At 44.4% G+C, this 27082-nt stretch overlaps 1 protein-coding gene across 1 annotated transcript in view; it reads right to left on the reverse strand.

The window, feature by feature from the left end:
* Positions 1 to 524: 524 nt before the first annotated feature.
* Positions 525 to 27082, reverse strand: part of LOC133616355 (ankyrin repeat and MYND domain-containing protein 1-like) — a 61531-nt gene continuing 34973 nt past the window's right edge. The window contains exons 8-17 of the mRNA XM_061975510.2: positions 25081 to 25265; positions 24836 to 25007; positions 22956 to 23096; positions 16843 to 16947; positions 12169 to 12276; positions 11929 to 12051; positions 9356 to 9457; positions 1334 to 1511; positions 1194 to 1248; positions 525 to 1137 (exon numbers count right to left, since the gene is read on the reverse strand). Of these exons, the coding sequence (XP_061831494.2) occupies positions 978 to 1137; positions 1194 to 1248; positions 1334 to 1511; positions 9356 to 9457; positions 11929 to 12051; positions 12169 to 12276; positions 16843 to 16947; positions 22956 to 23096; positions 24836 to 25007; positions 25081 to 25265 (1329 nt within the window). The 3' untranslated portion in view covers positions 525 to 977. The remainder of the gene's footprint in view (positions 1138 to 1193; positions 1249 to 1333; positions 1512 to 9355; positions 9458 to 11928; positions 12052 to 12168; positions 12277 to 16842; positions 16948 to 22955; positions 23097 to 24835; positions 25008 to 25080; positions 25266 to 27082) is intronic.

Raw genomic sequence — 27082 nt, forward strand, 5'->3', positions numbered from 1 at the left:
CAGTCTGGGTTTGGAGGTTGCCAGGAGAACGCTACATTTCGGACTGCATTGTGCCAAATGTGAAATTTGGTGGAGGAGGAATTATGGTGTGTGGTTGTTTTTCAGGAGTTGGGCTTGGCCCCTTAGTTCCAGTGAAAGGAACTGTGAATGCTCCAGGATACCAAAACATTTTGGACAATTCCATGCTCCCAACTTTGTGGGAACAGTTTGGAGCGGGGCCCCTTCCTCTTCCAACATGACTGTGCACCAGTGCACAAAGCAAGGTCCACGAAGACATGGTGTGGATGAACTTGACTGGCCTGCACAGAGTCCTGACCTGAACCCGATAGAACACCTTTGGGATGAATTAGAACGGAGACTGAGAGCCAGGCCTTCTCCACCAACATCAGTGTGTGACCTCACCAATGCGCTTTTGAAAAAATGGTCGGAAATTCCTATAAACACACTCTGCAATCTTGTGGACAGCCTTCCCAGAAGAGTTGAAGCTGTAATAGCTGCAAAAGGTGGACAGACATCATATTGAACCCTATGGGTTAGGAATGGGATGGCACTTCAAGTTCATATGTGAGTCAAGGCAGGTGGCCAAATACTTTTGGCAATATAGTGTATAAATGATTTGACAGCACTAATTTAAACATGGCTGCTTAGTCTGTGTGAGTCCCAAAACAGAAAAAAAGTGCAAATCATTTTTATAGACTTAACACAGCACCGTTCAAAACTCGTAACACTGTAAACTTGATCAACTTCATCGGTGCATTCCTTACATGTATCCTCCTTTCTTACCATACAATCCCAAATGTGTCCTTTCATTCCCGAAAGCCTTGACACGTTCTCTGTACTTCATCTCGTGCATCCCTTTTTTGTCATCGCAGTTTGTCCTCCTGGTAGTACGTGCAAGTGTGAAGACGGGTAAGATGAACTTTCCCAGTTGTAAAGAAGGGGAGTCGCAACTACACACACTTTTCCCCCGAGGAAGTCTATTCCAGAGTCTCCCGGACACACTCCTCCTTGTGTCCTTTATTCCACGCTTTCAGTTTGCAGTGTGTCGAGCAGTAAAGCACCTTGTGGCAGCGAGTACAAGCGGTCAGCGTCACAGCTGCGGAGCGACCGCAATGGTAACAGAACTTAAAGGGTTTCCTGGAGAAAGATTTGAAGTTAGATATGCGCCGTTTTGAAAAGTATTTGCGCGTTACCTTTGTTTCGCCGCCGTGGGAGATTTGTTGTCATTGGAAACGACCGCACCTTCACCTATGAGGAGAGGCGTCTCTTTGAATGCGGATTGTCAAACACAATTTTGGTTGATGACCATATTGAAATGAAAACAGACAAAAACCTGTAAACTTAGAAGTCTGCAAAATGCGCTTTTCTTTCTCAATTTGCTCTTTCTCCCTCTGAACCGCCGTGTGTCTCAGCAGATCTCCCATGATGCTCAGCAGGTGGCGACGTGTTTTGAACGTTTCCCTCTCCCCCATGTTGAGAGTGTGGAAGGGTGTGTTGGCAATACGCAGGTCCTGGACAGGAGTATTACAAACAACTGTTAGGCAATGCCACGGTCATACTTGCCAACCTTGAGACCTCCGATTTTGGGAGGTGGGGGGCGTGATATCATTCTGGAAGATGAACACATGCATTTGGTATATTGCTTGACCTTCCAGTTATAATGGTAACAATTACTACGGTAAAGAGAAATAAAAGTTTATAACTATAAGTCGGGGTGGGGCGGGGACGTGGTTGGGGCCGTGGCTAAGAGGGGAGGAGTATATTTACAGCTAGAATTCACCAAGTCAAGTATTTCATATATATATTTATATAAGAAATACTTGACTTTCAGTGAATTCTAGCTATATATATATTTATTTTATTATATATATATATATCTCTGCAGCATCGCGTGGACATCGGGGGCGGTACCACTGGATTGGCAGACCGGGGTGGTGGTTCCTCTCTTTAAGAAGGGGAACCGGAGGGTGTGTTCTAACTATCGTGGGATCACACTCCTCAGCCTTCCCGGTAAGGTCTATTCAGGTGTACTGGAGAGGAGGCTACGCCGGATAGTCCAACCTCGGATTCAGGAGGAACAGTGTGGTTTTCGTCCTGGTCGTGGAACTGTGGACCAGCTCTATACTCTCGGCAGGGTCCTTGAGGGTGCATGGGAGTTTGCCCAACCAGTCTACATGTGTTTTGTGGACTTGGAGAAGGCATTCGACCGTGTCCCTCGGGAAGTTCTGTGGGGAGTGCTCAGAGAGTACGGGGTATCGGACTGTCTGATTGTGGCAGTCCGCTCCCTGTATGATCAGTGCCAGAGCTTGGTCCGCATTGCCGGTAGTAAGTCGGACACGTTTCCAGTGAGGGTTGGACTCCGCCAAGGCTGCCCTTTGTCACCGATTCTGTTCATAACTTTTATGGACAGAATTTCTAGGCGCAGTCAAGGCGTTGAGGGGATCTGGTTTGGTGGCTGCAGGATTAGGTCTCTGCTTTTTGCAGATGATGTGGTCCTGATGGCTTCATCTGGCCAGGATCTTCAGCTCTCACTGGATCGGTTCGCAGCTGAGTGTGAAGCGACTGGGATGAGAATCAGCACCTCCAAGTCCGAGTCCATGGTTCTCGCCCGGAAAAGGGTGGAGTGCCATCTCCGGGTTGGGGAGGAGATCTTGCCCCAAGTGGAGGAGTTCAAGTACCTCGGAGTCTTGTTCACGAGTGAGGGAAGAGTGGATCGTGAGATCGACAGGCGGATCGGTGCGGCGTCTTCAGTAATGCGGACGCTGTATCGATCCGTTGTGGTGAAGAAGGAGCTCAGCCGGAAGGCAAAGCTCTCAATTTACCGGTCGATCTACGTTCCCATCCTCACCTATGGTAATGAGCTTTGGGTTATGACCGAAAGGACAAGATCACGGGTACAAGCGGCCGAAATGAGTTTCCTCCGCCGGGTGGTGGGGCTCTCCCTTAGAGATAGGGTGAGAAGCTCTGCCATCCGGGAGGAGCTCAAAGTAAAGCCGCTGCTCCTCCACATCGAGAGGAGCCAGATGAGGTGGGTCGGGCATCTGGTCAGGATGCCACCCGAACGCCTCCCTAGGGAGGTGTTTACGGCACGTCCGACCGGTAGGAGGCCGCGGGGAAGACCCAGGACACGTTGGGAAGACTATGTCTCCCGGCTGGCCTGGGAACGCCTCGGGGTCCCACAGGAAGAGCTGGATGAAGTGGCTGGGGAGAGGGAAGTCTGGGCTTCCCTGCTTAGGCTGCTGCCCCCGCGACCCGACCTCGGATAAGAGGAAGAAGATGGATGGATGGATGGATGGATATATATATATATATATATACATATATATATATATTTATTTTGTTATATATATATATATATATATATATATATATATATTATAATATATATATATAGATATATGTATATAGATATATATATATATATATATATATATATATAAATAAATAAAAGAAATACTTGAATTTCAATGTTCATTTATTTACACATATACACACACATAACACTCATCTACTCATTGTTGAGTTAAGGGTTGAATTGTTCATCCTTGTTCTATTCTCTGTCACTATTTTTCTAACCATGCTGAACACCCTTTCGCAGGTACACAGAAAGGTTTCGAGTACCACCAAAAAAACGGAATCTCTGAAGACAGTATAAAAATCTGTGTTAAAGGTGTACAAATACTGTTTGTATAATAAGCATGTTATTGTTTACAAATGAGGGTTAAGAGTTCAGTACTAAAAGAAAAAAAAAGAATGTGGCTTAAGTACAGTTTTTTAATTGAGCTGCTGCATTTTTTTGGTTGGTTGTTTATTTATTTTGAGTAACTTCTACATTTCTAAAAGGGGAGGAATGTAATAGAGTGATCTATGTTTGTCTGTTGCCATCTCCTGGTGAATGTTGGCTATAGCGTACTGGGGTTACTTTTTGGTTGGCCAACGATTTACGTGGTGTTGCGCACCCGACGTCAAGTGTGTTGAGTCTGTTCTGAAGTCTACAGCAAAGAGACGTACTTCATCACTTTGCCTGGTTATTGTTTCCAACTCAATATATTACAACAACATTGCTGTTTACGGCAGACGAACTGCTTTACGGTAGAATAAAACATGACTGCTGTTGTTGTGTGTTGTTACCGCGCTTTTTCCCCATCTTTTACGGGGCGCCTTGTGGCGACCCATCAGCGTTCCTGTTCTGTAACCTTGTACACTGTTTGTTTGTCTCATCTTGAACGGGTTTGTGTTGAAAACAAAGTTTTGTTGTACTTGTGCAATGACAATAAAGACATACCTATCTAGGAGCGACACAATAGCTAAGCGCACAATAACACACAAGCTAGACATACATATTAAGTGTTCTTAAATGAACAATATTGCATTTTAAAACACGGCATTTGTCAATACAAAGAAGTATAAAATAATTATAGTTGAATATTTCATACAGATTAAGTACCAAGTATCAAAGGCAGAAGCGTATGAGAAAGGATCCAGTAACAAACGTTTCCGAATCATTTAATTTACGGTGTCATTAGCTTGATGAAATGAATTATCGTGGCCACTGTGTCTCCAAAAAGTTACCAATATACTTCAACTTAAATTTAAACAGCACTAGTTCATTCCAAATACTAATAAATAGGTTAGTGTTTTCCAAACCTGCCATTGCTCTCTGAGTAATTTCATTTGAGCAGGCATTTTCTAACAATCCACATTACAAAACACTAACAGTACCAGTGACCTGCAGTCACGAGAGGCAGGTGAGGACGGGGCCTCACCTGCCATCATGGAAAGAAAAAAAAAATATATATATATATTAAATCGTTAAATGTATCCAGTGATTATACTATAAAGTTATTTTCCATTTAACTTCACCAGTTTTAGATTATTTTTATTCAAAATCGCTGAATTTTCACATTTGCCGTTCAAATACTGAGAAGAGACGGTGCGGTGAACAGCAGCCAGTCGAGGCACGTCACTCAGTGCCTCAACATGGATTGCGGACTCGGCTAACTGCTGGCCTGCTGTGCAGTGAGACTGTATTGCTATATGAACTATATTATACATTTCCATAGTTTAGTTAGCTGAGGTATATAATGTACAGTATATTTTGTCAACGACTGTATGTGTGTAACGTATTTCTTGTGCTGAGCGATCATAAAACGGCTGAGGCTCGCCTCCTGCATCCCCGCCGTAGAATGCACGGCAACCCCTGACGGGAGTGTTATACTAAAGCCCACACTTAAACTTTCCACGTGCAAGATTGAATCTATTTAAAAAAGTTATTTCATAAGAAGCCAAAAAGTGCAAAAACAATAATGTTGGTGTTGGAGGAGTTGTGAATGACTGCAGGGCCACAACATTAGGTACACCTGCAGACTGCAGGTGTACCTAATTCACAACTCCTCCAACACGAACATTATTGTTTTTGCACTTTTTGGCTTCTTATTAAATAACTTTTGTAACCTATTTTTATGGGCTTTCCTCTTTGTGATGTTAAGTTCCTGTTATGCGCTGTTGTTATACAGTATATGCCTTGAGCTCTTATTTTGAAGGCGCTAAGAGCGGAATTTTGACACGTTGGAGTGGAGCGGAAGTTTTTGAAAGAAGGTAACTAAAGTGGTCCTCGTGTAAACTGGAGCCTCCGTGTTTGTTATTTTGTAGTTTCATACAGTATAGGCGACATTTATAAACCCTCGGTTACACTTTTTTTAAATAGATTCAATCTTGCACGTGGAAAGTTTAAGTGAGGGCTTTAGTTGCGGTGCATGGACTTAATTTCTAAGTAAAGGTAAGACCATAATAACGCTTTTTTTTATTAAATGTGCTTTTTTGTGTGCTACAGTTTGTATGTGTAAAGTTAAAGTTAAGTTAAAGTACCAATGATTGTCACACACACACTAGGTGTAATGAAATTTGTCCTCTGCATTTGACCCATCCCCTTGATCACCCCCTGGGAGGTGAGGGGAGCAGTGGGCAGCAGCGGTGCCGCGCCTGGGAATCATTGTTGGTGATTTAACCCCCAATTCCAAGCCTTGATGCTGAGTGCCAAGCAGGGAAGAATGCTGGTATGAGCTTTTAAACATAACCCGTTAACTGCTGCCAATCAAATGGTGAATAAGATACTCTTTAGGGTTCATATGTTTGTAAATCTGACTGTGATGAAGTCAGTGCCTCACCAGCCATCAACCTCACCGCACGTCACCGAACAGTACGTATGTATGATTCATGCCACTACTCAAGGCTCCAATATCGAAAACGCAAGCGAAAGAGTTTGTATCAGGACACACCAAAGTTGGTGTACGTGGATAAGCCAATGTTTGCTGGGCTAATGTTTCATGTTCAAATGAGACAAATATTGAGCTATATAGCAGTGGTCACCAACCTTTTTTGCACCAAGGACCGGTTTAATAAAGGCATTATTAGTTCCATGGACCGGCTTTCCACTTGTGCCAGATAAATGCAGCAAAAATAAGTGTGTGAAAAATACAACTCACCGTAACGCTGAATTAGTGGGAGCCCTGTGGGCTTGTTTCTTTGCAATGAGATGCAGATGCAAATCAGCCTTTGGCTACATCCATCCATCCATCCATCTTCTTCCGCTTATCCGAGGTCGGGTCGCGGGGGCAGCAGCTTAAGCAGGGAAGCCCAGACTTCCCTCTCCCCAGCCACTTCGTCCAGCTCCTCCCGGGGGATCCCGAGGCGTTCCCAGGCCAGCCGGGAGACATAGTCTTCCCAGCGTGTCCTGGGTCTTCCCCGTGGCCTCCTACCGGTCGGACGTGCCCGAAACACCTTCCTAGGGAGGAGTTCGGGTGGCATCCTGACCAGATGCCCAAACCACCTCATCTGGCTCCTCTCGATGTGGAGGAGCAGCGGCTTTACTTTGAGCTCCCCCCGAATGACAGAGCTTCTCACCCTATCTCTAAGGGAGAGCCCCGCCACTCGGCGGAGGAAACTCATTTGGGCCGCTTGTACCCGTGATCTTGTCCTTTCGGTCATGACCCAAAGCTCATGACCATAGGTGAGGATGGGAACGTAGATCGACCGGTAAATCGAGAGCTTTGCCTTCCGGCTCAGCTCCTTCTTCACCACAACGGATCGATACAGCGTCCGCATTACTGAAGACGCCGCACCGATCCGCCTGTCGATCTCACGATCCACTCTTCCCCCACTCGTGAACAAGACTCCGAGGTACTTGAACTCCTCCACTTGGGGCAAGATCTCCTCCCCAACCCGGAGATGGCACTCCACCCTTTTCCGGGAGAGAACCATGGACTCGGACTTGGAGGTGCTGATTCCCATCCCAGTCGCTACAATCTGTCACATTTATATTTTCTATGTTCATTAATGTGCACAAAGTTATAACAAATGGCAACTTCCAAAGAGGAGTTTTATCGTACATCTATAAACAAGATTATTGGTGTGTCTAGTGGGACAGGCGAAAGTTAAGTCGACGAAAATGCAGTCGTTTATAAATTATTGGTAACACTTTAGTATGGGGAACATATTCACCATTAATTAGTTGCGTATTAACATGCAAATTAGTAACATATTGGCTCTTAATTAGTCATTATTAAGTACTTATTAATGCCTTATTCTGCATGGCCTTATTATACAACCAATAACCCTAACCCCAACCTCAACCCTAACCCTAACCCTACTCCTAACCAAATAACTCTAAATTAAGTCTTTGTTACTTAGAATATCTTAGAAGGTCTATTCAGGTGTACTGGAGAGGAGGCTACGCTGGATAGTCAAATCTCGGATTCAGGAGGAACAGTGTGGTTTTCGTCCTGGTCGTGGAACTGTGGACCAGCTCTATACTCTCGGCAGGGTCTTTGAGGGTGCATGGGAGTTTGCCCAACCAGTCTACATGTGCTTTGTGGACTTGGAGAAGGCATTCGACCGTGTCCCTCGGGAAGTCCTATGGGGAGTGCTCAGAGAGTATGGGGTATCGGACTGTCTGATTGTGGCGGTCCGCTCCCTGTATGATCAGTGCCAGAGCTTGGTCCGCATTGCCGGCAGTAAGTCGGACACGTTTCCAGTGAGGGTTGGACTCCGCCAAGGCTGCCCTTTGTCACCGATTCTGTTCATAACCTTTTTGGACAGAATTTCTAGGCGCAGTCAAGGCGTTGAGGGGATCTGGTTTGGTGGCTGCAGGATTAGGTCTCTGCTTTTTGCAGATGATGTGGTCCTGAAGGCTTCATCTGGCCAGGATCTTCAGCTCTCACTGGATCGGTTCACAGCCGAGTGTGAAGCGACTGGTATGGGAATCAGCACCTCCAAGTCCGAGTCCATGGTTCTCGCCCGGAAAAGGGTGGAGTGCCATCTCCGTGTTGGGGAGGAGACCCTCCTGGAGGAGTTCAAGTACCTCAGAGTCTTGTTCACGAGTGAGTGAAGAGTAGATCGTGAGATCGACAGGCGGATCGGTGCGGCGTCTTCAGTAATGCGGACGCTGTATCGATCCGTTGTGGTGAAGAAGGAGCTGAGCCGGAAGGCAAAGCTCTCAATTTACCGGTCGATCTACGTTCCCATCCTCACCTATGATCATGAGCTTTGGGTTATGACCGAAAGGACAAGATCACGGGTACAAGCGGCCCAAATGAGTTTCCTCCGCCGGGTGGCGGGTCTCTCCCTTAGAGATAGGGTGAGAAGCTCTGTCATCCGGGAGGACCTCAAAGTAAAGCCGCTGCTCCTCCACATGGAGAGGATGCCAGATGAGGTGGTTCGGGCATCTGGTCAGGATGCCACCTGAACGCCTCCCTAGGGAGGTGTTTAGGGCACGTCCGACAAGTAGGAGGCCACGGGGAAGACCCAGGACACGTTGGGAAGACTATGTCTCCCGGCTGGCCTGGGAACGCCTCGGGATCCCCCGGGAGGAGCTGGACCAAGTGGCTGGGGAGAGGGAAGTCTTCGCTTCCCTGCTTAGGCTGCTGCCCCCGCGACCAGACTTTGGATAAGCGGAAGAAGAAGATGGATGGATGGATACTTAGAATATGTTTCCCATACTAAAGTGTTACCAAATTATTTAATGTTTCTATGCGTCACGGACCGGTACCGGTACCCGGACCAGTGGTTGGGGACCACTGCTATATAGTACATGGGAAAATTGGGTACATGCTACACAATTCTGCTGATAATGTATTATATCTTTAGAACAGTGAAGACACACCACATAGCTCAAAAGTAAAGCAGTCCGTGTCTGACACACCCTAAGACTGGACCCATCCTCTCATCCTATTGAATTTGTGCAATTTCAGTTTAAAATGTTGGTTACAGTAAAAAAATTAGGATGAATCCACATTAGTGAGTGATCATATTAGAACATTTCACCATTTCACAGCCCTTCTGCAATAAAAAAATATACCTGATTAAAAGAGTGGTGTGCAAAGTCGACTGCAGTCCCCTTGACATCACCGACAATGACCGGCATCAACATGTCAGCACCAGCCTTTTCCAGCATGTCCAACTGAATTCAAGACAATACAAATACAGAACAGCAACTCTGTCAATATTTCTTAAAACTTGAAAGTCGAAAAAGCATTTCATTGGCATTTCTGGAATAATACAAAAAAATCAACGATAATATTATTACATCATAAACAGCACATGAAGCAAAAAACTACTTAAAGGGGTCATATTATGATTTTTTTTTCTACATTCAAAACACTTCCTTGTGGTCTACATAACATGTAATGGTAGTTCTTTGGTCAAAATGTTGCATGGATTATGTTTTCCAGACCATCTTCTAGCCGCTTTCTGACGGTCTCTTCAGGATGCACCGTTTTGTGGGCGCTCTTCTCCCCGCCAACCGTGTTTCAGCTTTTAGCGTTTCTATCAAGTCTACCGAGTCTGACAGACACATAAGTACTATACGTTATTTTGTATTAGAAATGGCAACAGTGGAGGATGTATGTCCATGTACGAGCCAGTCTGCCCCACAACAAGAGGATGGAGAAAAATAAGGACCCTATTGACTCCAGCAATAGGTTCCTTACTACAATGGCAGATTCACACGACTCCTTTATATTTTCTGTCTTGCCTCTGGTGAGGGCGGTCGCTTTTTTTTTTTCTCCTCCCGTCTTCTCCTTGCTTGCTCTCTTTGTCTTGTCTACACTTTTTTTGAAGCCTCTTTCTTTGCGCTGTCCTCCAAGTCTAAACATCAGACATGGAAATGATCAGCTGGACTCTCGACTCAAATTGACAAAATCTTTGTCAATCTGGCTGCCCTGACTGAACCATTGCTGCGGGGTACGTGAGAGATTCCTGGGACAAACGGAGAATCAAGTGCCTCTCAGTCCTTTCCATCGAGGACGTGGAAGACATCTACCTATTTGGAACCGTGATCGCGGGGTACCTGCTGATTGGGCTGGGCATTGCTCTGGTGTATCGTCAAATTCTTAAGACGATGGCAGCCACTCAAGGAGCCCAAAGGCTGTTCGTCGCTATTGGAAGGATTGGGTCGGGCTGCGGGATCACAGTCTGGGGCGATTTCTGAACTGAATCGCAAGATGGATCACATCATGGAGAAGCTTGTTGAAAGGGAAAAATTGGATATGAGAGCCAACATGGACGAATAGAACAGACATCTACACCTCCCGCTGCCTCAACAGAGCCAGTGCCATCATCAAGGACAGCACCCACCCTGGCTCTGACCTGTTCCACCTGCTGCCCTCTGGGAAGCGCTACAGGTGCATTAAAACCAAAACAAACAGGCTAAAGAACAGCTTCTTCCCCAGGGCCATAACCATCCTGAACGGACTGCCCCATTGTCCCTCATAACTGCCTTCTCTTCGGTGCAATAACCCATTCCACCAACCACCCTGTTTTTGTTTTGTTTTTTCATGTATATATTCATTTCACACCATATTCATTGCACTTCTACATTTTTTATATTTTTATATATTTGCACATTGTTTTTCTAGCATGCACACATCGCACTGTATGGAATGGCCTCAATCTCGTTACCTTGCGTAATGACAATAAAGCTGATTCTGATTCTGATTCTGACAAGCCATTGTAATGTCTGCTCGCGGAAAAACAAAAATCCTAATCTACGATTTGACTCCCTCGAATGGCCTTGACGCTGCAACAACAGGAGCAGGCTGTTCTGTAAATATCCCCGAGGACTCTCAAAGATGGACGCTTTTGACCTCCCTTCCTCCTCAACGACACCTGGACGTCTAACTTTGCTTGCATTGCATGCAGGCCTATTGACACAACACCACTACACCCAAAGACAATGGGCATATACACAAACACACCCCCTCACCCCCACCCCACGCCTTCACCACAGCTTGATTCCCCTTTGGGGTGATGAACGGCTGAGAAGCGCTTCATAGCAGCAGTCGACCTCCAGGGCCCCGACTCCCCCCCTCTGTTGCGAGTTGTTGTGATTATATGTAACATGTTTATGTGTACTATGGCAAATTAGTTTGTTTCCCTTGTACTCAGTCTGGACCCCCTTTGACTGATATTTTTTACTCTTCCCCCCTTTCCCAATATCACCTTTTTCCCCACCTTTTTTAAGGAGCGCCGATCAGTTGGCGGTCCCGTCTTGTCTCCCTGTAACGTATGTCTGCTCTTAGTGGGACTGTGCCCAAAATGTAATTTCAGTTCTTATATGTCTTGTACATGTTAAAGAATGGACAATAATAAGAGAATCCATACCTTTGGGTACATTTCTACCATGTATGGAGATATCCATGACGTCACAGCCAGGAAAGAGGAAATTTGGCTCGTTTGAAAGAAGTATGAAGGATGGCAAAATAATTTTTATAAATATCTCCGCAATGCCTCCAGGGTTTGATTTTAAATTGGCAGGACTTATGCAGATGCCAAATATACAAATAGGTAAGAAAAGTTGGTTTTGCATAATAGGTCCCCTTTAAATAATAAACTCCAGAAATAAATGCAACTATTTGTGTGTGGGGAAAATACCAGTTTTACTCTTTTGTCATCGAGATCGTAGCTGAAGTTACTTAGTGCACAAAGAGCATTGCCCACTCCACGACACAAAGGAATATTAGGGTCTGCACCTCCTCTCAATAGCTCCTCCACTGCCTAAAAGGGAAAAAGACCAGATTAATAATTCAGGGTAGAACTTTAGCAGCAGCAGGAAGATTAGTGGTAATGGACTGAAAGTGACAGTCTGTTTAAGAGTTTGTATAAAGCAGTTACCACTTCGTTGCCACTTGATATTGCCAAGGAAAGAGGTGAGTGTCCACTCCAGAGGAGATCTGTTCTGGCTCTGTGGGAGAGCAATAGGGAAACCACCTTGCTGGCATTCTGCATGAAGACAAGCAGATTAGACATTAAAAACATGTTTTGAACTATTAAATCAACAGTTTTCCAAATGTATCAGTATTGTATTCTTCGGGCATTCAATCGATCGCAACTGAGCTGTTCAGTTTGTCTTAGAAGATGTTTCCCCAGGATTCATCAGTTCATGCTCACAGACCTACATTGGTTAGATTTAGCCTCGATTTATCGAGTCTAGTTCTAGATCTAGACTACAGTGCATCCGGAAATTATTCACAGCACTTCATTTTTTCCACATTTTGTTATGTTGCAATTAGAGATGTCCGATAATATCGGACTCAAGATATTATCGGCCGATCCATCCATCTTCTTCCGCTTATCCGAGGTCGGGTCGCGGGGCCAGCAGCCTAAGCAGGGAAGCCCAGACTTCCCTCTCCCCAGCCACTACGTCCAGCTCTTCCTGTGGGACCCCGAGGCGTTCCCAGGCCAGCCGGGAGACATAGTCTTCCCAACGTGTCCTGGGTCTTCCCCGCGGCCTCCTACCGGTCGGACGTGCCCTAAACACCTCCCTAGGGAGGCGTTCGGGTGGCATTCTGACCAGATGCCCGGACCACCTCATCTGGCTCCTCTCGATGTGGAGGAGCAGCGGCTTTACTTTGAGCTCCTCCCGGATGGCAGAGCTTCTCACCCTATCTCTAAGGGAGAGCCCCGCCACCCGGCGGAGGAAACCCATTTCGGCCGCTTGTACCCGTGATCTTGTCCTTTCGGTCATAACCCAAAGCTCATGACCATAGGTGAGGATGGGAACGTAGATCGACCGGTAAATTGAGAGCTTTGCCTTCCGGCTCAGCTCCTTCTTCACCACAACGGACCGATACAGCGTCCGCATTACTGAAGACGCCGCACCGATCCGCCTGTCGATCTCACGATTCACTCTTCCCTCACTCGTGAACAAGACTCCGAGGTACTTGAACTCCTCCACTTGGGGCAAGGTCTCCTCCCCAACCCGGAGATGGCACTCCACCCTTTTCCGGGCGAGAACCATGGACTCGGACTTGGAGGTGCTGATTCTCATCCCAGTCGCTTCACACTCAGCTGCGAACCGATCCAGTGAGAGCTGAAGATCCTGGCCAGATGAAGCCATCAGGACCACATCATCTGCAAAAAGCAGAGACCTAATCCTGCAGCCACCAAACCAGATCCCCTCAACGCCTTGACTGCGCCTAGAAATTCTGTCCATAAAAGTTATGAACAGAATCGGTGACAAAGGGCAGCCTTGGCGGAGTCCAACCCTCACTGGAAACGTGTCCGACTTACTACCGGCAATGCGGACCAAGCTCTGGCACTGATCATACAGGGAGCGGACTGCCACAATCAGACAGTCCGATACCCCATACTCTCTGAGCACTCCCCACAGGACTTCCCGAGGGACACGGTCGAATGCCTTCTCCAAGTCCACAAAACACATGTAGACTGGTTGGGCAAACTCCCATGCACCCTCAAGGACCCTGCCGAGAGTATAGAGCTGGTCCACAGTTCCACGACCAGGACGAAAACCACACTGTTCCTCCTGAATCCGAGGTTGGACTATCCGGCGTAGCCTCCTCTCCAGTACACCTGAATAGACCTTACCGGGAAGGCTGAGGAGTGTTTTATCGGCCGATAAAAGCTTTTAAATCTAATATCGGAAATTATCGGTATCGGTTTCAAAAAGTAAAATGTATGACTTTTAAAAACGCCGCTGTACGGAGTGGTACACAGACTTAGGGAGAAGTAAGCTAATAAACCTTAAAAGGCACTGCCTTTGCGTGCCGGCCCAATCACATAATATCTACGGCTTTTCACACACACAAGTGAATGCAAGCATACTTGGTCAACAGCCATACAGGTCACACTGAGGGTGGCCGTATAAACAACTTTAACACTGTGAACCCACACCAAACAAAAATGACATTTCGGGAGAACATCCGCACCGTAACACAACATAAAAACAACAGAACAAATACCCAGAATCCCTTGCAGTACTAACTCTTCCGGGACACTACAATATAAACGGGGGGGGTGCTGGAGCCTATCTCAGCTGCATTCGGGCGGAAGGCGGCGTACACCCTGGACAAGTCGCCACCTCATCACAGGGCCAACACAGATAGACAGACAACATTCACACACTAGGGACCATTAAGTGTTGTCAATCAACCCATCCCCAGGTACATGTCTTTGGAGGTGGGAGGAAGCCGGAGTACCCGGAGGGAACCCACGCAGTCACGGGGAGAACATGCAAACTCCACACAGAAAGATCCCGAGCCCGGGATTGAACTCAGGACTACTCAGGACCTTCGTATTGTGAGGCACATGCACTAAACCCTGTTCCACCGTGCTGCCCGATTGTTTTTAATGAATTTGCTAAATTAATAAAAAAGAAAAAACTTTTCACATTATCATTGTAGGTTGTCTGTAGAATATTTCTCCCGTCCAAAGGCAAAACCCAGTAACTAAATTTTGGTCAAAACTGAGCTGATAATAATTTTGGAGTTACTAGGTGATATGCTGAACATTCTGAACGAAAATTGCAGGCTGGAATTGCGGATACCAATTAACATCAACAAAGCAGAAATCAAATCTCTGTGAATGGATGGGACTTTAATATAAAATAGATTGGTTTTCGTTTGTTTTATCAAAATCAGCTAGAAGTGAGTTACTAGGTTCTGCTTTTGGACGGGAGATTTGAGGACGAAAAATTAATTTATTCAATTTTGGAATAAGGCTGTAACATGGCAAAATGTGGAAAGATACTTTCCGGATGCACTGTAAACCTGACAATGCAAAGTCTATAAGCATGAACTGATGAACCCTTCTTGGATGAGAGGATAAACGTCTAAGACAAACCAAAAAGTCCAGTTGCAATCAGTTGAATGCCCTGACAAGTACAAAGTTAAAGTTAAAGTACCAATGATTGTCACACACACACTAGGTGTGGTGAATTGTGTCCTCTGCATTCGACCCATCCCCTTGTTCACCCCCTGGGAGGTGAGGGGAGAAGTGAGCAGCAGCGGTGGCCGCGCCCAGGAATAATTTTTGGTGATTTGGTGATTAACCCCGTAATTCCAACCCTTGATGCTGAGTGCCAAGCAGGGAGGTAATGGCTCCCATTTTTATAGTCTTTGGTATGACTCGGCCGGGGTTTGAACTCACAACCTACCGATCTCAGGGCGGACACTCTAACCACTAGGCCACTGAGACCTGGATAAATTTGAACCTCCATAGACCGCGTCGTAAAGTCATGCTTTATGTGGAAAAAGTATGAAATACTAAACTGATATGATAGAAAGTTGATTTGTCTGATCTAAAACTAACCCATAAAAGAGCCCCCACCCTCCATCCATCCATCCATTTTCTACCGCTTATTCCCATTGGGGTCGCGGGGGGCGCTGGAGCCTATCTCACACCCACCATACCAAATGTATTTTCCGCACTATAAGGCGCACCTAAAAACCACAAATTTTCTCAAAAGCTGACAGTGCGCCTTATAACCCGGTGCGCTTTATATATGGATTAATATTAAGATTCATTTTCATAAAGTTTCGGTCTCGTAACTACGGTAAACAGCCGCCATCTTTTTTCCCCGTAGAAGAGGAAGTGCTTCTTCTTCTACGCAAGCAACCGCCAAGGTAAGCACCCGCCCCCATAGAACAGGAAGCGTTTCTTCTTCTACTATAAGCAACCACCCGCCCGCGTAGAAGAAGAAGAAGCGCGCGGATATTACCGTACGTTTCATTTCCTTTGTGTGTTTACATCTGTAAAGACCACAAAATGGCTCCTACTAAGCGACAGGGATCCGGTTCATGAAAAGACGCAATCTCTCCATCCGCACACGGATTACTATTTCACAGCAACTGCCTAAAGACTTTCAAGAAAAGCTGGCTACTTTCCGTGCATATTGTAAAAACAAGATAGCTGAAAAAAAGATCCGGCCAGAGAACATTATCAACATGGACGAGGTTCCACTGACTTTTGATATTCCTGTGAACCGCACTGTGGATACAACGGGAGCACGTACGGTGAATATTCGCACCACAGGGAATGAGAAGTCATCCTTCACTGTGGTTCTAGCTTGCCATGCTAATGGCCAGAAACTTCCACCCATGGTGATATTCAAAAGGAAGACCTTGCCAAAAGAGACCTTTCCAGCCGGCGTCATCATAAAAGCTAACTCGAAGGGATGGATGGATGAAGAAAAGATGAGCGAGTGGTTAAGGTAAGCTTACGCGAAGAGGCCGGGTGGCTTTTTTCACGCAGCTCCGTCCATGTTGATATACGACTCCATGCGCGCCCACATCACGCTGGTTTTTAATATATTATTAAAGTTTGACTGACCTATCTGACTGTTTTTTTGACATTCCTTTAGCGCAGTTAGATGCGGCTTACAACACGGGGCGTCTTATAGGTGGACAAAGTTTTGAAATATGCCGTTCATTGAAGGCGCGGCTTATAACCCAGGGCGCCTTATGGTGCGGAAAATACGGTAAGTAAATGAACCCCCATCAGAAGTGTTACATTTATCCTCATTCTGTGACTTTGCTGCCATGAACTCACACAGTGGTCAGTGGCTCTCTGGCAGGCCACGTGAAGAGGTGTTCGTCCTCCCTCTCCAGGGCATGGCTTCGTGATCCTCCATGTTTTTCTGGCCTTCATGGAAACCTGCAAACACCATTCAAGACAAACATCATCGGGGGGATGCTGCGATTAGTACGTGTCCCGCATCATTCCTGGACTATAATGATACCATACATAGAAATCCCAAACTCAATGTTCCTCAATAATGTGACACAGAAAAATGCTGCAAATCTAAGACTTCAACTGATTGTAATGGAAACGATAGAAAAAGGTTATAGAAGAGATCTCAGGACCATTAAAGGGGAACATTATCACCATTTCAGAAGGGTTAAAACCATTAAAAATCAGTTCCCAGTGGCTTATTATATTTTTCGAAGTTTTTTTCAAAATTTTACCCATCACGCAATATCCCTAAAAAATCAAAGTGCCTGATTTTAACCATCGTTATAAACACCCGTCCATTTTCCTGTGACGTCACATAGTGAAGCCAACACAAACAAACATGGCGGAAATAACAGCAAGCTATAGCGACATTAGCTCGGATTCAGACTCGGATTTCAGCGGCTTAAGCGATTCAACAGATTACGCATGTATTGAAACGGATGGTTGTAGTGTGGAGGCAGGTAGCGAAAACCAAATTGAAGAAGAAACTGAAGCTATTGAGCCATATCGGTTTGAACCGTATGCAAGCGAAACCGACGAAAACGACACGACAGCCAGCGACACGGGAGAAAGCGAGGACGAATTTGGCGATCGCCTTCTAACCAACGATTGGTACGTGTTTGTTTGGCATTAAAGGAAACTAACAACTATGAACTAGGTTTACAGCATATGAAATACATTTGGCAACAACATGCACTTTGAGAGTGCAGACAGCCCAATTTTCATCAATTAATATATTCTGTAGACATACCCTCATCCGAGCTCTTTTCCTGAAAGCTGATCTGTCCAGTTTTGGAGTTGATGTCAGCAGGCCAGGGATGCTAGGGTCGATATTCTTCTCTTGATCATCTTGGGACGGTGTGAGCCAAGACATCCAGGGGGTTTAGCTCGCTCGTCTGCGGGAACAAACTGCCGCCATTGCTTGCCGTGCTAGCGAGGTTCCTTTGTCCCTGAATTGCTCACACACTCCGGCAGATTCAATGGGGGTCTGGCGGCAGATTTCTTTGACTTTATGGTTGGAAATGCATCTGCTTTGAGTGTCGCAGGATATCCACACATTCTTGCCATCTCTGTCGTAGCATAGCTTTCGTCGGTAAAGTGTGCGGAACAAACGACCAATTTCTTGCCACTTTGGCATCTTTGGGCCACTGGTGCAACTTGAATCCGTCCCTGTTTGTGTTGTTACACCCTCCGACAACACACCGACGAGGCATGATGTCTCCAAGGTACGGAAAAGAGTCGAAAAAACGGAAAATAACAGAGCTGATTTGACTCGGTGTTTGAGAAAATGGCGGATTGCTTCCCGATGTGACGTCACAACGTGACGTCATCGCTCCGAGAGCGAATAATAGAAAGGCGTTTAATTTGCCAAAATTCACCCATTTAGAGTTCGGAAATCGGTTAAAAAAATATATGGTCTTTTTTCTGCAACATCAAGGTATATATTGACGCTTACATAGGTCTGGTGATAATGTTCCCCTTTAATGATACATTGTAGAATCATTTTAAGTGAATATGACTTTGTGATAAGTGCATGTGAACTTGTGAGCTGTGTTGAGACAAAAAACAACCAATTATAATGAACCTATTAAGGCCCAAGCTGTTTGTTTACATACTTTATTTATTTCTCTTTGCTATTTGGGCTTATTGGACCCTAATTAGAATAAAAACTAAGAATCATCTTTTGATATGATGTACTTAGTCCGTGAGTACACAAACGTGTACTTCATGTTTAGTGACATAATAATTCTTCATTTTTTTCTAAATTCCATTGTATGTTATACTTTCTGACACCACCAGATGGCAGTATAAGTGTCCACATAAGTGGCCATAAGACCCCAATTCAGTAGTGTACACAATTTTGGAAATAAGAGCTAAAAGGTGCTGTCCACGCATGTGGCCACTAAGCCTTTAGAGGTTGAAAGAGACAGAAAATGGATTGCGCGCCTTGTCTGCTCACTTAACAGACACAATCCACTTTGCACACGCATGATAGATCAGGTTTGTGTGTGCTATCAAGTTTGCACGCGTTTTAGTATACAAAAACCTTCAGTAAATCAGGCCCTATGTTTTTAATTTTTTTGCAAACATAAATACAAAAAAAAGATTCTTGATTGCTTCCTAAAATACCTCTTAAGGCCCAAGCTGTTTGTTTACATGCTTTTTTTTATTTCTCTTTGCTATTTGGGCTTATTGGACCTTAATTAGAATAAAAACTAAGAATCATCTTTTGATATGATGTACTTAGTCCATAAGTACACAAACGTGTACTTCATGTTTAGTGATATGCTAATTTTTATTTTTACACTTTTCCCCCCCCAAATTCTATTGTATGTTATACTCTTCTGACACCACCAGATGGCAGTATAAATGTCCACATAAGCGGCCATAAGACCCCAATTCAGTAGTGTACACAATTTTGGAAATAAGAGCTAAAAGGTGCTGTCCACGCATGTGGCCACTAAGACTTTAGTTAATGGTGTTTAGTCTTTTGCCACTTTACTGTGTTATTGCTTCCCGATGTGACGCCACGTTGTGACGTCATTGCACCGAGAGCGAATATTAGAAAGGCGTTTAATTCGCCAAAATTCACCCATTTAGAGTTCGGAAATCGGTTAAAAAAAAAATATGGTCTTTTTTCTGCAACATCAAGGTATATATTGACGCTTACATAGGTCTGGTGATAATGTTCCCCTTTAACGTATATTAGCGACCTATCATTTCAAACAGGTAAATTCCCAAACACAATGAAAATAGCTAAAGTTGCACCAATTTATAAGACTGGAGACAAACGCCAATTTACAAATTATAGACCTGTTTCTTTACTTACACAATGTTCTAAAATCATTGAAAAACTCTTAACAGATAAGAGAGTTTCACAAACAAAAATAGAATACTCGCTGAGAACCAATATGGATACAGAGCTAATGTTTCAACTTCCATGGAAATTACAGAAGAAATTACCAATGCAATAGATAAGCAGAGAAGCCCAGACTTTCCTCTCCACAGCCACTTGGTCCAGCTCCTCCCGGGGGATCCCGAGGCGTTCCCAGGCCAGTCGGGAGACATAGTCTTCCCAACGTGTCCTGGGTCTTCCCCGTGGCCTCTTACCGGTCCCTAGGGAGGCGTTCGGGTGGCATCCTGACCAGATGCCCGAACCACCTCATCTGGCTCCTCTCCATGTGGAGGAGCAGTGGCTTTACTTTGAGCTCCTCCCGGATGACAGAGCTTCTCACCCTATCTCTAAGGGAGAGACCCGCCACCTGGTGGAGGAAACTAATTTCGGCCGCTTGTACCCGTGATCTTGTCCTTTCGGTCATAACCCAAAGCTCATGACCATAGGTGAGGATGGGAACGTAGATCGACCGGTAAATTGAGAGCTTTGCCTTCCGGCTGAGCTCCTTCTTCACACAACGGATCGATACAGCGTCCGCATTACTGAAGATGCCGCACCGATCCGCCTGTCGATCTCACCATCCACTCTTCCCTCACTCGTGAACAAGACTCTTAGGTACTTGAACTCCTCCACTTGGGGCAAGATCTCCTCCCCAACCCGGAGATGGCACTCCACCCTTTTCCGGGCGAGAACCATGGACTGAGACTTGGAGGTGCTGATTCTTATCACAGTTGCTTCACACTCGGCTGGGAACCGATCCAGTGAGAGCTGAAGATCCTGGCCAGATGAAGCCATCAGGACCACATCATCTGCAAAAAGCAGAGACCTAACCCTGTAGCCACCAAGCCGGATCCCCTCAACGCCTTGACTGCGCCTAGAAATTCTGTTCATAAAAGTTATGAACAGAATGGGTGACAAAGGGCAGCCTTGGCGGAGTCCAACCCTCACTGGAAACGGGTCCAACTTACTGCCGGCAATGCGGACCAAGATCTGACACTGATCATACAGGGAGCGGACCGCCACAATCAGACAGTCCGTTCGAGAGTATGGGGTAATCACAATATTTTAATTAAAAAACTAGAACGGTATGTCATCAGAGGGTTGGTCTTAAACTGTTATTAGAAGTTATTTAGTCAACAAGAAACAATATGTGAAGCTAAATATATCCTGTGGTGTACCTCAGGGATCAATACTGGGACCAAAAATTGTTCAATCTCTATATAAATTACATTTTTATTTAAAGTTACAAAAGATGTAAAATTAGTGTTATTTGCGGATGACACAACAGCGTTTTGTTCAGGAGAGAACACACAGAAGATAATACAAATAATAACAGAATAAATGAACAAATTAAAAAGATGGTTTGACAAAAACAGACTATCTTTGAATCTCAGTAAAACTAAAACGATTCTATTTGGTAACAGTAGAAGAGAAAGTCAAACACAAATACAAATAGACAGAACATCAATTGAAAGAGTGAATGAAACCAAATGTACATACCATCACGATAACGATATGCCACGATATAGCTATGGTATGCTTTCAGTTCTATGAAAAATGTAACAACATACATGACCACTTACCTTTTTTCTCACTTTATTTGTAAGTGAAATAAACAAATACATTTGGTATAGCAAACAATAGCAAAAAAACACATTTTCCAAGTTTTCAAAACACATTTTTCATGTTTTTAAACACATTTTCAAGGTTTTTAAAGTTTTACAAGTATTCAAGTTTCTCCGAAGTGCAGTAAGAACGCAAAATAATAACTAAAAATAAACAAACACTTTTGGTATCAGATGTAAACAATTGCAATAAAAAATCTTAAAGTGCACGTCTCTGGAATCATTATTGTCATTAATGAATCATTAATGTTAGCCTTTAGTGTAAATACTTGTATTTATTACATATATATATATACTATATATATAAATAAATACGAGTATTTATTATATATATTATAATTAATATATATATATATATATATATATATATATATATTAGGGGTGTAACGGTACACACCTTGGTTTAGAGGTCACATGTTCGGTTCATTTCGGTACAGTAAGAAAACAACAAAATATAAATTTTTGGGTTATTTATTTATCAAATTTGCAAAATCTTCCACCAAAAATATTTTTCTTAGTGGAATATTTGATGTGAAGTAATGGGAACCTTGGATAGGTCAATAATTCATAATAACATTGATTTTGATTCAATATTATGTTTTGAGCAATGACAGTTTGAAAGAAAAAAAAAAAACAGCTTTGTTTTCTTAGTCAACATTGCAACTTTTTCTAAATTACATTTAACCTTTAAGCTTTTTTATTTCACTTTTGTTATGTTTTTGTTTATTTTAGTAGTATTTTTAGAATGTGCCGTGGGCCTTTAAAACATTAGCTGTGGGCCGCAAATGGACTCCGGGGCACACTTTTGACACCCCTGCTATAGATAATAAAAAAATTAAATGTGATAAATCTATGGATAAAAAGCAGAGCCTGGCGACGCATGCGCGTTTATCATAACTCTCTCTCTCTCTCTGTCTCTGCCCCTCCCTCACCAATGCTGCTGTTTGTTTTGTTTTTAACCCCTTCTTAACCCTGAACGTACATTGAAAATACACGCAACCCTAACTCAAAATGCCGGACATTTGAGGCATTTAAGAAACTCCGCCCTGACAGCTCCGCAAAAGAGGACATGTCCGGTGAAAAGAGGACGTATGGTTAGTCTATCCTAGCCCGTTAGCTGCTAGCATGCCGTGTGTTGTGCCTCGGTGTGCATTGTTTACACAACGTGCGTTACGCTACTTAATATGTCCGTGTGGAAACTCGTTCGGTACACCTCCAAACCCAACCGGAACCCCCGTACCGAAACGGTTCAATACAAATACACGTATTGTTACACCCCTACTATATATATATATATATATATATATGTATAAATAAATACAAGTATTTTTTTAATTTCCCAGGGACCCACTCAAACCGCGACAATCATCATCATTTTAGCAATATAAATACTGCATGACCAGACAAACCTTATCTGGTTCGTAGATCTCATCCTGGTCGCCTGCCCGTGCATCTGGGTCAGTTAAAGCATGCAGCAGCAGTTCTATGATTTTGGGACCTTCTGGGCCTGGCAGGGCTGTAGCCACATGTACAGGAAATAGTCCCTTCATCTGCAACACATTCAAATGATTGGCTGCTTACATTAGCAGTTGAAAGTGTGTGCAAACTAGAAAGGAAAACATTAAACTAGTAAATGCTGTGATGCCCCAATCCATCCATCCATTCTCTACCACTTGTCCCTTACGGGCGGGGGTGCTGGAGCCTATCCCAGCTGCTGAAGCTAAACTGTAATGCCGATGGAATGTAGAATGACTGGAAGAATAATTTGAAAGGTGAAATGGTTTGAATGTTGAAGAGCTGACGCTGACCTGAAGTGTCATTTGAATGTAGAAATGGTTTGAATGTTGAAATAGTTTAAAGGTTGAAAATGGGTTGAGAGGTGAAGAGCAGAAGCTGTTCTGAAATGTAGTATAAATCTTGAAATGCTAAATGTTGGTATGGTTAGAAGAGTTAACACACTTCTAAAATGGCAGAACGTTACGGAATCCATGAATGTTGGGTTAAAGAGTATAAAAGCTAGCAAAAACATTAGCATGCTAACATGAGTACGGATGCAGGGAACATGTAAAGATACTTTTAAGATGGTGCCAAGTAAGAAAGTCCATGATTAGTAGGTTAAAAAGGACAAAAAGGCCTAAAATGCTAGCAAAAAAAGGTTAGCATGCTAATGTTAGCATATTAACATTAACATGCTAAAGCGGAAAAGCTAGCATACTTCTAAGATGGCACCAAGTAAGGAATACAAAGTTTATAAGAGGATAAAAGTAGCTCAAATGCTAGCAAAAAACGTTAGAATACTATTAACAAAATGTTAACCGGGAACAGCTAGCATACCAGCAGATGACATGGCACCCCAAACCATCACTGATGGTGGAAACTTTACACTAGACTTCAGGCAACGTGGATCCTGTGCCTCTCCTGTCTTCCTCCAGACTCTGGGACCTCGATTTCCAAAGGAAATGCAAAATTTGCATGGTTGGGTGATGGTTTGGGGTGCCATGTCATCTGCTGGTGTCGGTCCACTCTGTTTCCTGAGATCCAGGGTCAACGCAGCCGTCTACCAGCAAGTTTTAGAGCACTTCATGCTTCCTGCTGCTGACCTGCTCTATGGAGATGGAGATTTCAAGTTCCAACAGGACTTGGCGCCTGCACACAGCGCAAAATCTACCCGTGCCTGGTTTACGGACCATGGTATTTCTGTTCTAAATTGGCCCGCCAACTCCCCTGACCTTAGCCCCATAGAAAATCTGTGGGGTATTGTGAAAAGGAAGATGCAGAATGCCAGACCCAAAAACGCAGAAGAGTTGAAGGCCACTATCAGAGCAACCTGGGCTCTCATAACACCTGAGCAGTGCCAGAAACTCATCGACTCCATGCCACGCCGCATTAACGCAGTAATTGAGGCAAAAGGAGCTCCAACCAAGTATTGAGTATTGTACATGCTCATATTTTTCATTTTCATACTTTTCAGTTGGCCAACATTTCTAAAAATCCCTTTTTTGTATTAGCCTTAAGTAATATTCTAATTTTGTGACACACGGAATTTTGGATTTTCATTTGTTGCCACTTCAAATCATCAAAATTAAATGAAATAAACATTTGAATGCATCAGTCTGTGTGCAATGAATAAATATAATGTACAAGTTACACCTTTTGAATGCAATTACTGAAATAAATCAAGTTTTTCAAAATATTCTAATTTACTGGCTTTTACCTGTATATACACTTTTGACTACGACTGTAACTGTAGTATTGCATTTTTTAAATAAAAGTAAGACTGGAATGGTACCTCAGCTGAGAGAGAAATATCAGTGCGAGCTCCACACAGCAGAAGTCTCTTGACAGTCTCAGTATCCCCCGCCATAATAGCCAAAAAGAGAACAGGTAAGGGGAATCGGCATATATTCGGGTCGGCGCCACGATCCAACAGCAGATTAAGTGTGATCAAACGGCCCCGGTGCCTGGTCACACAAGTACAATCCATTGACTTCAATACATGCGGGGAAAGAGAAGCAAGGAATTGATCGAACATACATAAACTTCATCGCAGCCATTCTGCGGGCGGTTTCCTGAGTATCGAAATGCTGAGGAAAGCCGGTGCGACTGAGAGCTTCAACTGCACCCTGGATGACTTCCTCTGTGACAGTTATGTGGTAGCTGAACATGGAGCAGGTCGAGGTGAACGACTGTGGCGGGGTCGGGTCTTTGTCGCCGTCCTGCTGCAAAAAAAACAGACAACAGTTTGAGCTTAAAGAGCTCAAAATGTAGGAAAGACAATGTCTTCATTCTATGGACCTCTACACAATTATTAAATGTGATCGCAAGCTACCTGTCAGGTTCAAACACTGTTGACATCTATTAAACAGACAAGCAAGGAATTAAACAGACAGAAATCAATTTAGCTCAATTGAGGAGATACATCTGGGCTGTACTCTTTGTAGAGTCTTCCACCACGCTCTGACGAAAGATTGTACGCCTCCTCTTTTATTTGGACTTTCCCTGATTACATGGCAACAGCTGTTTCTAAAGGGAAGGGGGGTCGTAAACAGCCGTCGCCTTTGGTTACAAAACAGTTCAAAGAAAATGTGCCTGGAGGGGGGTCAGGTCCTGCTTCCTCTGCGCTTTGTAGATCTCGGATCAAGACAAAAATCTTCCAGTGGATTACAATACATCAAAGAAACCGACACCTTCATGTCGCTCCCCATCCTACACAGCGGAGTTTTACAAGCCTTTTGATTGGTAAGATCAAAGACAGCTTCTGTCTGCTCGCCGGGAACTCATTGAAACACAACGTTTTGTGATAACTTAGATACAATTATTCTGACACTACCGGTCTATGGCGGAGGGTGTGTCAGTCGATCGCCAGCCAGGCTTTAAAAAAAAAAGACCTAAAAATTAGCGATCATCAATATATATATATATATATATATATATATATATATATAAAGGTTTATTTGAAATAGGGACAGATATAGAAACATATATATCTGAAACAGTTATCCAATGTATGCATCATAGTGTTTGTAGCCAAAGCTAATTTACAACACTTGTCCCCAACAACAACAACAACAACAACAACACAGATCTAACATCATTAGAAATAGGAAAATAAAAAGAATAAGGCAAAGGAGTTCATAATAATGATAATAGTAATAATACAGACAAAGTGCAAACTAGATAAAAGCCAATAATAATAATAATAATAATAATAATAATAATAACACAGGCAAAGTGCAGACTAGATATCCATCCATCCATCTTCTTCCGCTTATCCGAGGTCGGGTCGCGGGGGCAGCAGCCTAAGCAGGGAAGCCCAGACTTCCCTCTCCCCAGCCACTTCGTCCAGCTCTTCCGGTGGGACCCCGAGGCGTTCCCAGGCCAGCCGGGAGACATAGTCTTCCCAGCGTGTCCTGGGTCTTCCCCGTGGCCTCCTACCGGTCGGACGTGCCCGAAACATCTCCCGAGGGAGGCGTTCGGGTGGCATCCTGACCAGATGCCCGAACCACCTCATCTGGCTCCTCTCCATGTGGAGGAGCAGCGGCTTTACTTTGAGCTCCTCCCGGATGACAGAGCTTCTCACCCTATCTCTAAGGGAGAGACCCGCCACCCGGCGGAGGAAACTCATTTCGGCCGCTTGTACCCGTGATCTTGTCCTTTCGGTCATAACCCAAAGCTCATGACCATAGGTGAGGATGGGAACGTAGATCGACCGGTAAATTGAGAGCTTTGCCTTCCGGCTCAGCTCCTTCTTCACCACAACGGATGGATACAGCGTCCGCATTACTGAAGATGCCGCACCGATCCGCCTGTCGATCTCACGATCCACTCTTCCCTCACTCGTGAACAAGACTCCGAGGTACTTGAACTCCTCCACTTGGGTCAGGGTCTCCTCCCCAACCCGAAGATGGCATTCCACCCTTTTCCGGGCGAGAACCATGGACTTGGACTTGGAGGTGCTGATTCTCATCCCAGTCGCTTCACACTCGGCTGCGAACCGATCCAGCGAGAGCTGAAGATCCTGGCCAGATGAAGCCAT

Source organism: Nerophis lumbriciformis, linkage group LG14 (assembly GCF_033978685.3).
Source record: "Nerophis lumbriciformis linkage group LG14, RoL_Nlum_v2.1, whole genome shotgun sequence".
In the NCBI taxonomy this organism is placed as follows: Eukaryota; Metazoa; Chordata; class Actinopteri; order Syngnathiformes; family Syngnathidae; genus Nerophis; species Nerophis lumbriciformis.